Here is a 15,499-nt window from a genome sequence, read left to right as displayed (position 1 = left end):
TTTTCAGTGACCTGTTATCTCCAGTCTGTCTGTGAAATAATTCATTTCAATTTATCTTGAATCTTGCTTTTGTAGCTCAGGGTTTTCCCAGTCAGGACTCCTGTGAACTTAAAAAAAAAATCATTCATAAAGATTATTATTTTCTGGAAATAATTTAAATCTTGCTGGTGACTTAAGACTCCAAGTGTCAGCAACAGCTGCTTCATTTTGTCTTGTCTTGAAGGCCACCAGAGGGCACCTGGGAGGGCCTCTGAGCTGCAGGAGTCAATGCGGTGGTGGTTGTTGACTGGGAGAGTTCTGGTGCCTCTTCCAAAGTTAAAGGCAATGCTTCAGACACTTTAATTTCCTGGAGATTTATTTTGCATGAAAGATAAATTGGCTCATTATTACTTCATTTTTACTTCAGGCCAACAATGATAACACCATTTGTTTCTTTCACTGGTTATATTTTCTGAATATACATTTTCTTCATGCCTACTTTCTGACACATGTATCCTATATATCTGCCTTTAAGTATTTCCAGGTAGCATGTTCTGTGACACTATTCTGATTTTTACCTGTTTATTGAGGATATTTTTAACTCATGTAGTATTTGTCTTATTACAAAATTAGAACTTATTTGGAAAAGCATTAAGGGAATATTTTAATGCAAGTTAGGTCAGAACAATTATTTGTTATTAATTTAGAAATAAGTAAAACCTTAGAGGAAAATGTATAGATTTTGAGCTTTGGAAATAGTATTTTATTTCTATAAATAACATGCCAGTAGTAGTCATCCTTCTTTGTTAATACCTTTCATAACATATTTGGCTCTTTTAAAAACGTGTAGCATAAAGGTGACATTGGCATGCCATGTTGATTTTTTTTTTTTTTTTTTTTTAAGATACAACACAGTTCAATTTATTTTTCTTAATGTTTCTCTTGGCACTTTGGTTATTGGAATTCATTAGAAATACTGTTTGGATTTTTACTTATTGAACTTATTTTTATTGAAATATAGGCCCTTGCATTATATTGAAAAGATACACCGTGGTTTTGGCTGGTTGCGTTGCTGATCTTCCTGCTTTTCTCTGGCCCTTCAGCAAATGGGCTTAACTGAAACCTTTGCATGCTAAAACTTAGCCTCTTACTGGAAGAGAGTGTCAAAGTTGACTTGAACTGTCAGAGAAAAGGATTTCATGCGCTATTTTTTCTTAAAAGGCTTGAAGTGCTCTTGAAAAACATTTTATGAGATAGAACCCCATTCTTTTGTAGGTGAAGAATCTGAAACCCAGAGGCACTAAAAGGCTCTGCCCAGGATCACACAGTTTGGGATAAAAGTCAGCCCTTTGTGATTTTTGTGCTCTGCCACTTTTGGCTTATGGTAGCACCTTTGTAAAGATACAGAAGTTTTTTTTTTTTTTTTTTTCCCAATTAAAAAACATACTGTCTTATTTTTTAAAAATTGCAATTTAGCCCTTTTTTGTCTTAAGGACCAAACAGTAATCAAAAGCATCTTCATGTTGCCTTGGAAAAGCATAAGACTTTTAGCAGAAAATAGTTCCTTGAGGTCTGCCACTGCAGTTTCTTTTGGTATTCTTCCTTGTTCTTGAAAAGTGTTTTTTTCTTAATTAAAACAATGAAAAGATATAGATATGGCTTGACTTACTGCTATTTCTTTTCAGACAAATACAGTGTTTATATCTCTTTTGAGTCTGGTTTAAAATGAAATATTTGTAGTATTTAAAAAATGCTTGAAGGCTGTAACTTTTTTTGTCAGAACATTCTGGAAAGTTGTTACAATCAACATTGACAGACACCCTTCGCCTTCCCCCACCTCTGCCCAAAAGTAAAGGTTTTTGTTTTTTTAAAAAAGTTGCATAACAGAAATTTGGCATCTTTCTAGGATTGCAAAAAAGTTACATCATTACTAAAATCGAGCCCATTATTAAGATTGTCACTCACAAATAAGCTTTTGCCAAAGAAATTGGAATTAGCAAAGATCTTTTGACAGAAATTGGATTGTTGTGTTGCATGTTAGTCTAAATTTTCTTCTGTTTTTGTCAGTTATGCTATAATCTGTTCCCTTGATTACTGTAGCTCAGAGTGGAGAGGAAAAGCATAATTTCTCAAATTCATAGCTTAGCATAGTGATCACTTTTATTTTTTAAGCAAAGCAATGTAGTTTTTTTATTGTAGCAAGTTTACTTTGAAGTAGAAATAGGGACAAAAGCTTTATTATAAAATCCTACTGTACATTTTAATGTTTTAAAAATATTACCTGGTTTTATATTCTTAATTGCAAAGGAAATGCTTTTCTACATCCAGAATTTCATTTTATTAATTTGAAAATCTTTTTGAAAATCAAATTACCACATTTTCAAACTTTGTCAGCAAAATTGAAGCTATCTGTGATCAGTTTATGAGTGCTTTCATTGTGTGTCCTGCTGGAGTTAGACTTCTTAGTTGAAATTTTGCATTGTGGACATTAATTTTAACTTTATATCCATGTTCAGAATTCTTAAAGCTTCATACTGGATAAAGGTCATTTTATAACTTAGGAGGTGAACATTCAAAGAACATGTTTTACTTTGTTTATATGATTAAATAACTTATTTTATGTTAATTGAAAACAAATGGCCATGATTTTAAAGTTGCCTTTTAGTATTTGTGGTTGTCATTTGAAATTATCCATAACCCCTGCTTTTATTGAGTTTCAAACCCTTTTACAAACAGCAGCTATGTCTCCCCTCCTTCCCCATTCTCCCTTGTTTCAGACAAAAGACTGCATGCTGGCGAATGGCAAACTGGATGAGGACTACGAGGAGGAGGAGGATGAGGAGGAGAGCCTGATGTGGAGGGCTCCGAAGGAGGAGGCTGACTGTGAAGATGATTTCCTGGAGTACGATCAGGAACATATTAGATTTATAGATAACATGTTAATGGGGTCAGGGGCTTTTGTAAAGAAAATCTCTCTTTCTCCTTTTTCAACCACTGATTCTGCATATGAATGGAAAATGCCCAAAAAATCCTCCTTAGGTAGTATGCCATTTTCATCAGATTTTGAGGATTTTGACTATAGCTCTTGGGATGCAATGTGCTATCTGGATCCTAGCAAAGCTGTTGAAGAAGATGACTTTGTGGTGGGGTTCTGGAATCCATCAGAAGAAAACTGTGGTGTTGACACGGGAAAGCAGTCCATTTCTTACGACTTGCACACTGAGCAGTGTATTGCTGACAAAAGCATAGCGGACTGTGTGGAAGCCCTGCTGGGCTGCTATTTAACCAGCTGTGGGGAGAGGGCTGCTCAGCTTTTCCTCTGTTCTTTGGGGCTGAAGGTGCTCCCGGTAATTAAAAGGACTGATCGGGAAAAGGCCCTGTGCCCTACTCGGGAGAATTTCAACCACCAACAAAAGAACCTTTCAGTGAGCTGTGCTGCTGCTTCTGTGGCCAGTTCACGCTCTTCTGTATTGAAAGACTTGGAATATGGCTGTTTGAAGATTCCACCAAGATGTATGTTTGATCATCCAGATGCAGATAAAACACTGAATTACCTTATATCGGGGTTTGAAAATTTTGAAAAGAAAATCAACTACAGATTCAAGAATAAGGCTTACCTTCTCCAGGCTTTTACACATGCCTCCTATCACTACAATACTATCACTGGTAAGGAGCCCACGACCAAACTTCATTTCTGGGAAAATGAGACTTTGTGTTTATTGCGTTGTGTTGGCCTTGTAAAAAGTGATGTATGCGTGTACAGTGTTGGTGCTTAATATTCAAGGGATGGGGGGAACAAAAGGAAAAGAATTCTTTATTTTCCTTGTTATTTGGGGAGTACGTATTGCTTTATAACTTGGGTTGTTGGGTGTATGGCTGTCTTATATGCCCTGATCAACGTCATTTTAATGCTGCCTAATTAGAGAAATTTGAGCCTTAGTATTTTGGTGTGTTTTTCCTCATTTTATCCTCCAAATACCTTTCTCTTGCCCATTCAGTGCTGCTTTTGGTTCTTGATTTAGTTGTATATTCTGGATGTATTTCCACAGCCTTTTTTTGTTCTTCCTGGACAAAAAGACCCCTCCCTTGGGGTCTTTCTAGAGATGGATAGATTAAAAGATTAAAAGCAATGATTTCACAAGAAGGTTGAATGGGCCTTGCTGAGACTCTGCTGTCATCTACTTCTCATTGTGCTCTTTATTTTCCTCTCCTTTAATAGGCTCTCAATCCACTAGATTAGAAGGGAGAACAAGCCCCTCAGACCCAAATCAGCTTCAGCTTGTGAAACACAGCTGACGTTTACAGATTTCTATATAAGAAGAAGTGCCTGAATTCAGAATACCAAAGCGAAGTACAAAGTTTGTAGTTTGTATAACAAAAACAATGTAGGTTAAGGTGATCAGCAAAATATATAAACTGAAAAGTGAAAAACGATGTGACTCTGGACTAGAAAGACTGTTGAAACTGAAGCCTAATTTTCATTATGAAGAAATGATGCGTGGCTTTTGACTTCACTCTGTTGGAAGTTCTGAGACCTGGGTTCTAGCCTAGCATAGTCTCTGCCTCTTAACTCTGCTTATTCTGGGACAGGTCACCATCTGTGCCTGCCTCAGTTTCTTCAGCTGAATGGATTATTTTAATCACTGTGAGAAGCTAGAAAATAGAGGGGTTGATTTAACATTAATGATTTTCACATTTTGACAAGCAGTTTACCTGCCTTTGCTCACTTTCACAACTCTTCTTTCTCAATCTCTTGGTTTGTGGTAAATTAATTGCTATAATAGCTCAAGTTAAGAAGAGGGTCTTCTTTTCCTGTCATCCTGTTTAACAAAAATTACCCAGGAATGGTATACCAGAAATGGTATACACCCATTCTAGAGTGTAAACGAGACTTTAGCGATGGCAGCACAGCATAGCCACATGGGGAGATGTGTGCGGCCCTGGTTTCACTGAAGTGATGATGTGTGAGGGAGACTTGAGAGGAAGGCCCCAGCACCTACCCAGACAGCTCAGTGCCAGAGAAAAGCATTCAGTGATCATGATAGCACCTGTGAGATTTTCTTTTTTCCTTCTTAGCAATCATTAGTTTTTTGACCACTTGAAGATTTTATGACCCTAATTTATATAAGAAACATGTTTAATTTGCCACTAAATTTTAGTTTCCAGATGCTTTTTAGTAAGTATCATATGTCAGTTTCCTTATTGAAGAATATATGTATGAAAATATAAATGCAAATCTTTTTGGGATTTGGGGATCAGTTGCATATGTGGGGATAGTGTATAAATGCTTCTGCAAGAGCTCATGGTTCCACTTTGGATCCTCTCAGATTGTTACCAGCGCTTAGAATTCCTGGGAGATGCGATTTTGGACTACCTCATAACCAAGCACCTTTATGAAGACCCGAGGCAGCACTCCCCGGGGGTCCTGACGGACCTGCGGTCTGCCCTGGTCAACAACACCATCTTTGCATCGCTGGCTGTGAAGTATGACTACCACAAGTACTTCAAAGCTGTCTCTCCTGAGCTCTTCCATGTAATCGATGACTTTGTGCAGTTTCAGCTTGAGAAGAATGAAATGCAAGGAATGGATTCTGAGGTTAGTGCTGTTCAAAACTATGTTGAAAAAAGCAGTCTGAGTAGGAGTCGCAGTAGTTTCAGAGTTCTGACTGCATAGCAGTGTAAAGGGACATCGGGACCAGGAGTGTGGGACTCAGTGTGCTGTGTGTTCTCTGGGGAACACTGAGTGAACTGCAGTTTGCAGGTAGGCCTCTTAAACTTGTCTGCCCCCACTGTGGGCTGTGTGGTCACTCAGGTGAAGAGAAGGAGCCGGGGCCTTTCAGTTATTTACTCTTCCCACACCTTCATGAGGCGTGCCCAAGAAGTGGCCTACACTGCCTGGTCCCAAGGCAGGTTTAACTTTAGTGAAAGCCCAGTGTCATTTTGTCTTTTTTAAATGGATCAGAAATATTTGCTAATATCTCAGGGAAGCATTATAAATGTACATTCTGCTTCTACTTGAAGTGGGAAAATCTAATTTAAAAAACAAACTTTAAATTTTTGACCATTGGAATTTGGGAGGCTTCTATTGTAAGTTCAGCCAAAGGCTCTTTGGTGACGGAGCTAATTCTAATGTGTTTGAGTTTTTGTAGGAAAGGATATTGCTTAGATCTTTCCAGTCTCTTACATTCATCTGCATACCTGTGTCCCCCAGAGAGACTCTCATTTCCTCTTCTTCCCATTTCAATTCCTTTGATTTTCTTATTTTTGTAGATTTTCTTATAAGGAGTCAAGAAATACACCCTTTACACTAATAGCTGTTTTAGTTGTCCTTGCTTTAGTTCGTACCTTCCCCTTTTTAATTGCACCAAACTTTTGCTGGGGAGTAGTGAGTTTCTCTTTTTATGAGAAAAATTAAGAGTAGGTTTGAAGTCTAGCCGCAGGGCCAAGTGTCACACCCTGCCAGCTGCCCAGATGTGCACTGGAGGAGTTAGTAGGCCCTGCTCTTACTTGACTGCTCCTTTGTGCTCTTGTCCAAGATGAACAGTCTTAGCCAGAGCATGGCACGCCGTGAGGCGAGAAGGTGGGGCCATCTCGTAGACCTCCAAGTGTTATCTAGTCTCATTCTTTAGAAATAGTTATGCTTTAGATTTGAGGAATTAGCTAAAATTAGATGGATGCCAGTGGGGCATATTGGTTTTGTTAGTTTTTGTTCATTCTTTCCTTCCCTTTGTTTATATAAACATATGTATAGAAGTTACAAGAACTGATTGGAAATGTCATGGTCTGGCATTTCTAACTTACTATTTGATCTTAAGAAAGTCTCTTTACCTCTCTGGGCCTCCGTTTACTCAGCTGTAAAAATAGAGAATTAAACTTGGTAAGTTTTAAAATTCCTTTCTATCTCAAAACCATAATATATGAACAATAAGTCTTTTTTTAAGCAATTAGCAGTATAAATGTATTATACAGAACTTTGTATGGCTAAACAACCTATTAGAAATTAGTACTTTCCCACTTTCTCTTTATTTCTTTCACAGATGATTTGTGTTGATTTTAGAAAAATTAGTACAAGTAAATAAAAAGAAAACTGGTTAAATTCGCCCAATTATGCTACCTTAGAAATAACCCATATTAACATTTTGGGATGAATTGCAGATGTATATAGATACAAAGATATGTAAAATGTAAAATGGAATTCTATTGTGTATAGTATACTATAGCCTGTTCTTTTCCCTTATAATATATTGTGGCTGACTTTCTGGTATCCTGATGCTCAGAAGGGAGCTACATGCTAGTCAGCACATGGCTGATTTATTTAAATGGTTCTTTAAGGCTGGGTAAAGTGGTTTTTAGTTAGGATGTTTAATAATCACGAATGTGATAAATACACTTATGTATCCAGTTGCCTCCTTAAAATAAGTTCTTAGAGATGCAATTGCTGCATCAAAGAATTGTGAATTTTTCAAAGGCTTTTGATACAGATGTACGATTTTGTTAATTTGCATACCTGTTATGTCAGACATTCTGTTATAGTGAACACATATCTAGTGGCTTAATGAAGAGGGAGCTTGGAGGAAAATATCTTTCAAACAGAATTTCCCTATTTCCCTACAGTAGCGATTTCTGCTCCCCAACCATGCCAGCACCAGACCAATTAGTACTGTTGAATGCTTGCCAAGCAGCTAGGGGGTAGAACTGTTTTAAAGTACAGGTCTTTGATTATGAGTGAACTTGAATTTTGTTCATACTTTTATTGACTATTTCTAATTCTGTGTAAAAGTTGTTTAAATTTAGAAGTAATCTTTTTTCATTTGCTGGGTACAGAATAATGGGGTGGGGATTTTTTTTTCTTGAGAGGTTTGAAAAACATTTTTTTAAAAGATGTTTGTTTTACTACTACAATATAGTAGGCATACCATAAATTGTATTTCTCCCCTTATTAAAGAAGTAACAAAAATCGTATTATATCCAAGAAAAGAAACACATCTGTGGACTCCTGTAAAAGTGGCCTTTTTTGCTTACAAGTCACTTTTCTCTCTGTAATAGCTTAGGAGATCTGAGGAGGATGAAGAAAAAGAAGAGGATATTGAAGTTCCAAAGGCCATGGGGGATATTTTTGAGTCACTTGCTGGTGCCATTTACATGGATAGTGGGATGTCACTGGAGACAGTCTGGCAGGTGTACTATCCCATGATGCGGCCACTAATAGGTATTATTGGCTCCCTTGAGAAAGAAACCCACAAAATTAAAAACAACTTCAAAGATAATATTCATATTATTCTTTCATTTTGATTGCAGAAAAGTTTTCTGCAAATGTACCCCGTTCCCCTGTGCGAGAATTGCTTGAAATGGAACCAGAAACTGCCAAATTTAGGTAAGCAAAAAATGTACGTGGAAAAAATTAACTTAAAAATATCAAGGGGGAAATGTTTGCAAAGATACTGTAAACTAGTGATACTGAGAAATATTTACACTGAGGCATGCTGTTGTCAGGTTTCTAGTTGTAATCTGATTGATTTCCTTTATTCCTTCTGTTTTTATGAAATAACGCTGAAAAAAAAGACTAGACGGCAGCCCCGTCTGTCAGGGGCATGCAATTGCAGTAAGTCGTAATGCGTGTTTCCTTTGTGTGGTGTCAGCTTATACATGGCACTCTCAGCCTGAGAGTGCACACTAAATGCTGATTGACAATGATAATAAATACTTGTGACTTCTAATTCGAGATGTTTGGATTTTTTTACAGCCCAGCTGAGAGAACTTACGACGGGAAGGTCAGAGTTACCGTGGAAGTAGTAGGAAAGGGGAAATTTAAAGGTGTTGGTAGAAGTTACAGGATTGCCAAATCTGCAGCAGCAAGAAGAGCCCTCCGAAGCCTCAAAGCTAATCAACCTCAGGTTCCCAACAGCTGAAACCCCTCTTTAAATCCAAAACAAAAAAAATTAAGGGGAAAATTATTTAAATAGGAAAGGATGACTTAAAATTGATTTTGAGCAGAAAGAGTTGAAGGCAGAATTTAAAGTTTGTTTGACAACAAGATAGATAACAGAATAAAACATTTAACATATGTATAAAATTTTGGAACTAATTGTAGTTTTAGTTTTTTGCGCAAACACAATCTTGTCTTTCTTCACTTCTGCTTTGTTTAAATCACAAGAGTGCTTTAATGATGACATTTAGCAAGTGTTCAAAATAATTGACAGGTTTTTTTTTTTTTTTCAGTATAATTTATGTCAGCTTTTATTAGTATTAGAAGGCCATGGAGCTTAAACCTCCAGCAGTCTCTAGGATGATGTAGACTCTTCCTCAGCTCTCCATGTGTGCAGTAGTGCCAGTCCTGCAGTAGTTGATAAGCTGAATAGAATGATAAGGTTTTCGAGAGAAGTGCGCCAATGTTGTCTTTTCTTTCCACACTGTACTGTGTAAGGTGATGTTCCTGGTCGCTGTTGCACCTGATAGTAAGGGACAGATTTTTAATGAACATTGGCTGGCATGTTGGTGAATCACAGTTTAGTTTTCCGATGCCACATAGTCTTGCATAAAAAAGGTTCTTGCCTTAAAAGTAAAACCTTCATAGATATTCTTTAATCTCTGATATTTTTGGAACAAACTGTTTTACATTCCCTTCATTTTCTTAAGCATTAGACGTTAAGACAGCGTGATACTTACAACTCACTAGTATAGTTGTAACTTATTGCAGGATCATACTAAAAGTTCTGTCATACGTGTACTGAAGACATTTTAAAAACCAGAATATGTAGTCTACGGACATTTTTTATCATAAAAATGATCTTTGACTAAATACCCCATTTTATTAAAGACCTCCTGCTAGGTAGTTCCACTGATGGAAATGTTTATGGCAAATAATTTTGCCTTCTAGGCTGTTGCTCTAACAAAATAAACCTTAGACATATCACACCTAAAATATGCTGCAGATTTTATAATTGATTGGTTACTTATTTAAAGAAGCAAAACAGAGCACCTTTACCCTTAGTCTCCTCACATAAATTTCTTACTGTACTTTTCATAATGTTGCATGCATATTTCACCTACCAAAGCTGTGCTGTTAATGCCATGAAAGTTTAACGTTTGCGATAAACTGCCATAATTTTGATACGTGATTTAGGTCATTAATTTAGATAAACTAGCTCATTATTTCCATCTTTGGAAAAGGAAAAAAAAAACTTTTTTAGGCATTTGCCTAAGTTTCCTTAATTAGACTTGTAGGCACTCTTCACTTAAATACCTCAGTTCTTCTTTTCTTTTGCATGCGTTTTCCCCTGTTTGGTGCTATGTTTATGTATTATGCTTGAAATTTTAATTTTTTTTTTTTTTTTTTTTTTTTGCACTGTAACTATAATACCTCTTAATTTACCTTTTTAAAAGCTGTGGGTCAGTCTTGCACTCCCATCAACATACCAGTAGAGGTTTGCTGCAATTAATTGCCCTGTTAATTATGCTTGAAATTTAAGAAAGCTGAGCAGAGGTGTCTCATAGTTTCCAGCACATGATTCTGAAATTGATGCTTTGTGGAATGCTGCATTTATGTGTAAGTGACATTTGAATACTGTCCTTCCTGCTTTATCTGCATCATCCACCCACAGAGAAATGCCTCTCTCTGAGTGCACCCACAGAAAACTGTCAGCTCTGCTTTCTAAGGAACCCTGAGTGAGGGGGATATTGAGCTTCTCCAGTGTTTTTTGTTGTCTCCAATCTTAAACTTAAATTGAGATCTAAATTAATAAATGAGTTTTTGAGCAAATTAGTTTAGGTGACTTGTTTTAAAAATATTTAATTCTGATTTGGAACCTTAGATGTCTATTTGAGTTTTTAAAGCACCTAATGTAAGATATGGCCAGTGAAAACAAAGCAATTCTTGAATCATATAACTGTAAAAGTGTACAGTTAACAAGTAAGGCTGGATGTGAATTTCATGGTGAGGGTGATTTGTGATCAAGTTTAATTACAAATCTCTTAATATTTATAAACTACCTGATGCCAGGAGCTGAGGACTTTGCATTGTGTCTGATGCATGTATCCCAGTGTTACGGGATTCTCTTGATTCCTGGCACCAAAATCAGATTGTTTTCACAGTTATGATTCCCAGTGGGAGAAAAATGCCTCAATATATTTGTAACCTTAAGAAGAATATTTTTTTGTTAGTACTAAAATGTTCAGACTTAGACATGATTAGGTCATACGTTCTCAGGGGTTCAAATTTCCTTCTACCATTCAAAATGTTTTATCAACAGCAAACTTTAGCTGTTTCACTTTTTGTTGGAGAAAAATAGTGGATTTTAATTTGACTCACAGTTTGAAGCATTCTGTGATCCCCTGGTTACTAAGTTAAAAAACAAAAAAGTACGAGTTAGACATATGAAATGGTTATGAATGCTTTTGTGCTGCTGATTTTCAATGCCGTAAAGTTTTCCTCTGTTAGCTTGTTGAAATGTTCTGCATCTGTCAATGAAGAAAAAGAAGTCAATCTATGTTGCCCCACTGTACAACCCTATATGCCATCCTTCTGTTCCTGTGATTGCAATGTGAGGCCGAATGTAGTATGGAAAACCTTCTTGTGGGGTGTGGTTATGCTCTGAGCACGTGTGTAAAGGACTGGGGAGGCGTATCTTGAAAAAGCAACTGCAGAAATTCCTTACGAGGATTGTGTGCAAGTTAGTTGACATGAACCTTCATTTGTAAAATTTTTAAAATTTCTTTTATAATATACTTTCCGCAGTCCTAACTATGCTGCGTTTTATAATAGCTTTTTCCCTTCTGTTCTGTTCATGTAGCACAGATAAGCATTGCACTTGGTACCATGCTTTACCTCATTTCAAGAAAATATGCTTAACAGAGAGGAAAAAAATGTGGTTTGGCCTTGCTGCTGTTTTGATTTATGGAATTTGAAAAATATAATTATAATGCCTGCAATGTGTCATATACTCGCACAACTTAAATAGGTCATTTTTGTCTGTGGCATTTTTACTGTTTGTGAAAGTATGAAAAAGATTTGTTAACTCTTATGTTTTTAAAATGTTTGTTACATTTCTTTTTCGTTTGTACTATGTGAAGTGATGAAATTTAGAATGGCCTCTAACACTCCTGTCCATTGTCTTTTAACATACTGATACTTTTATTTGTTAGTAATACTTGGCCTCAGAAAGATTCTCATACCCTGCCTTGACAACACAAAGCTTGTGGCTGCTTTGGTTCATTAATCCAGGTGTTCACCTGGCAGTTGGCTCCTTCAGTGGCTCGCTGGAGGCAGGTGGGGACTTCAGAGGCCCACTGGAATCCAGACTGAGTGCAGTTCATGCACAAGGCCCCATTGATTTAAAGCATTGGATCTTGCTCTGTTAGGGTGTCTAATCCCTTTCCACAAAATTTAAGCCACCAAACTGAGACCTTGATACCTTTTTTAAACTGCATCTGAAACTATGTTGAGTTCTTAATCCATTTGCGTTATCTGCAGAAGAGAAACTCATATCATGTTTATTACCTATATGGTTGTGTTAATTACATTTGAATAATTGTATTTTTCCAACCACTGATTACTTTTCAGGAATTTAATTTTTTCCAGATAAATTTTCTTATTTTAAATTGTACATGAAAAGTTCTAAAGATACGTTTAAGACCAAGACGATTAAAATGATTTTAAAAGTTGTTGGAGACGCCAATAGCAATATCTAGAAAATTTGCATTGAGACCATTGTATTTTCCACTAGCAGTGAAAGTGATTTTTTGCAACTAACTTGTAAATATATTTTAATCATTACTTTTTTTTTCTAGTCCATTTTTATTTGGACAGCAACCACAGACAATTTAAATTTTATAGATGCACTAAGAATTCACTGCAGCAGCAGGTTACTTAGCAAAAATGCAAAGGTGAACAGGAAGTAAATTTCTGGCTTTTCTGCTGTAAATAGTGAAGGAAAATTACTAAAATCAAGTAAAACTAATGCATATAATTTGATTGACAATAAAATATTTACCATCACATGCTGCAGCTGTTTTTTAAGGAACATGATGTCATTAATTCATACAGTAATCGTGCTGCAGAAATTTGCAGTCTGCACCTTATGGATCACAATTACCTTTAGTTGTTTTTTTGTAATAATTGTAGCCAAGTAAATCTCCAATAAAGTTATCGTCTGTTCACTCTGTGTCCTTTCATCTTTTTTCAATTCAAATGAGTAATAACATTTAAATAGTGGTAGCAGAAATGATCTTTATAATGTTTTAATACCATGGTGAATCATATGAAAATGCATATTATAATACAAAATTTTGTTTACCAAGTTCTGCTGCATGTCCACCTGTAAAATGATATAGTAACAACTGTCTTTTTTGAAGACTGAAGTAATACCAATCTGGTTTTTGGAAATTCTGTCACATTGATTGATGCATTCTAGGTCTTGGATTATTTAGATGATATGTTTGACACATTCTTTAGGTGAACTTGGCTTTTCTAAAATCAAATGGACAGAATGTTTAGTTTCCAGGTTTTTAGGACACATTTCTTAATATCATTGATTAAAAAAGAATTCTATCATTTTAGCCTTTTGACCCAGCTTTTTTTGTAACTCAGTAAACCAAGCACTAATACGAATCATTTGGTTGTAGGAACAAGATGGTAAGAAGGTTAGAATGAGAAAAAGTTTAGTTTTCCTTTGTAAGTTTAAATTAGTCCCTTCCTTTCCTCTCTGCTCTAAACTAGAGGAGAAAAAAGTATCTGTATTTTAATCCTGAGGAATTTGGGTAAGTGCTACATGCTTGTGTGTGTTAGTGGTACTGCCCTGAATTCTCTAGATGGTTCAGGCCAAGCCTCAGGGCCACAGGTCCTTCCTGCCAGCGTTGACCCTACCCTCCAAGACAAGCAACTGCTCTCGTCTGCAGCTGTCATGGCTGGTAATAAAGAACACAGCCAGGCTGAATGTATCATTTTGCAGATTGTGATGTGTGTGAAAAGAATCCAGATGGGATTGAATTTGTGTGTGTGCAGATCTATGAACGCAATGTGTGTTTTAGGTGGAATGGTAAACGCCTGGTCACAGCCAGCTCAGGTCTGTGTCCCTTGCAAAGATGCAAGGAGCAGGTAGACATGCAGGCCAGGAGAGAGTGCTTTCTAACTGCTCTGCAAGGCAGTTTGTGAACAACTTTTAGAGGGTGCTTTTGTGTGTATGTGCTAAAATACACATGAAGTTTACCATTTTAGCCATTTCTAAGTGTGCAGGGTAACGGCATAAAGTCCATTTACAGTGTTTTCCAGTCCTCAGCACCCTTCGTCTCCAGAACTTTTTCTTTATCCCAAATTGAAACTCTACCCATTAAATACTAATACTCTTTCCTTCCGAATTCCTGGCGACCCCTCATTCTACTTAGTCTCTGAATTTACTTTTTTTGTTTTGTTTTGTTTTCCTAGATGAGTCTCTCTCTGTTGCCCAGGCTAGAGTGCAGTGGTGTGATCTCGGCTCACTACAACCTCTGCCTCCCAGGTTCAAGCAATTCTCCTGTCTCAGCCCCCCACTAGCTGAGACTACAGGTGTGTGCCACCACACCCAGCTAATTTTTTGTATTTTTAGTAGAAGGAGGGTTTCACCTTGTTAGCCAGGATGGTCTTCATCTCCTAACCTTGTGATCTGCCCACCTCGGCCTCCCAAAATGTTCGATCACAGGTGTGAGCCACCACACCCTGCCTGAATTTAATTTTTTAAAGTAGCTCATGTAAGTGGAATCAGACAATGTTTGTTCTTTTGTGTAAGACTTACTTCACTTAGCCTGAAGTCTTCATGGTTCAACCATACCATGACATGTGTCAGAATTTGCTTTTTAAGGTGAATAATATCCTATTGTATGTATAGACCACATCTTGTTTATTCATCTGCCAGTGGATATTTGGGTTGCTTCCACCCTTCAGCTGTTGTGAATAATGCTGCTGTGAACATTAGTGTAGACATATCTGGGTCATTGCTTTCAGTTCTTTAGAGTATATACCCAGAAGTAGAATCACTGGTAATTCTGCTTAATTTTTTGAGGAGTCTCCATATTGTCTTCTGTAGTGACTATACTATTTTACTTTCCCACCCGTAATGCACCAAGTTCCAGTTTCTTCACATCCTCATCAATACTCGTTTCTGTGTTTTTGATAAGAGCCATCCCAATGGATGTAAAGTGGTATCTCACTGTGGTTTTGATTTACATTTCCATAATGATTAGGGATGTTGAGCATCTTTTAATGGCTTATTGGCCATTTGTCTCTTGGGAAAATTATCTATTCAAGTCCTTTTTACCCATTTTTGGATTTTTGTTGTTGAGTTTTAGAAGTTCTATATATATATTCTGGATAAGAGTGTTACGGTTTTAGCTTTTACATTGGGTCTTTGATCTTTCGTACAGATGCTTCCCTGTTCACGATGGAGTTATGTCCCAGGGAACCCATTGTAAGTTGAAAATAACTTAAGTCAAAAATGCATTTGGCCAGACGCAGTGGCTCATACCTGTAATCTCAGCGCTTTGAAAGACC

At 36.8% G+C, this 15,499-nt stretch overlaps 1 protein-coding gene across 10 annotated transcripts in view; it reads left to right on the top strand.

Moving 5' to 3' along the window:
- DICER1 (dicer 1, ribonuclease III) overlaps positions 1–13,134 on the top strand; it is a 73,166-nt gene extending 60,032 nt beyond the window's left edge. For all 10 annotated transcript variants that reach the window (XM_035261393.3, XM_035261391.3, XM_078335699.1 and 7 more), the window contains 5 exons: positions 2,757–3,645; positions 5,307–5,575; positions 8,026–8,188; positions 8,278–8,353; positions 8,723–13,134. In XM_035261393.3, the coding sequence (XP_035117284.1) occupies positions 2,757–3,645; positions 5,307–5,575; positions 8,026–8,188; positions 8,278–8,353; positions 8,723–8,888 (1,563 nt within the window). In that variant the 3' untranslated portion in view covers positions 8,889–13,134. The remainder of the gene's footprint in view (positions 1–2,756; positions 3,646–5,306; positions 5,576–8,025; positions 8,189–8,277; positions 8,354–8,722) is intronic.
- Positions 13,135–15,499: the final 2,365 nt, after the last annotated feature.

The sequence above is a fragment of the Callithrix jacchus genome, chromosome 8 (assembly GCF_049354715.1).
Source record: "Callithrix jacchus isolate 240 chromosome 8, calJac240_pri, whole genome shotgun sequence".
In the NCBI taxonomy this organism is placed as follows: domain Eukaryota; kingdom Metazoa; phylum Chordata; class Mammalia; order Primates; family Cebidae; genus Callithrix; species Callithrix jacchus.
Note: the sequence above shows the minus strand (reverse complement) of the source record. Positions and strands in the feature narration are given on the sequence as shown.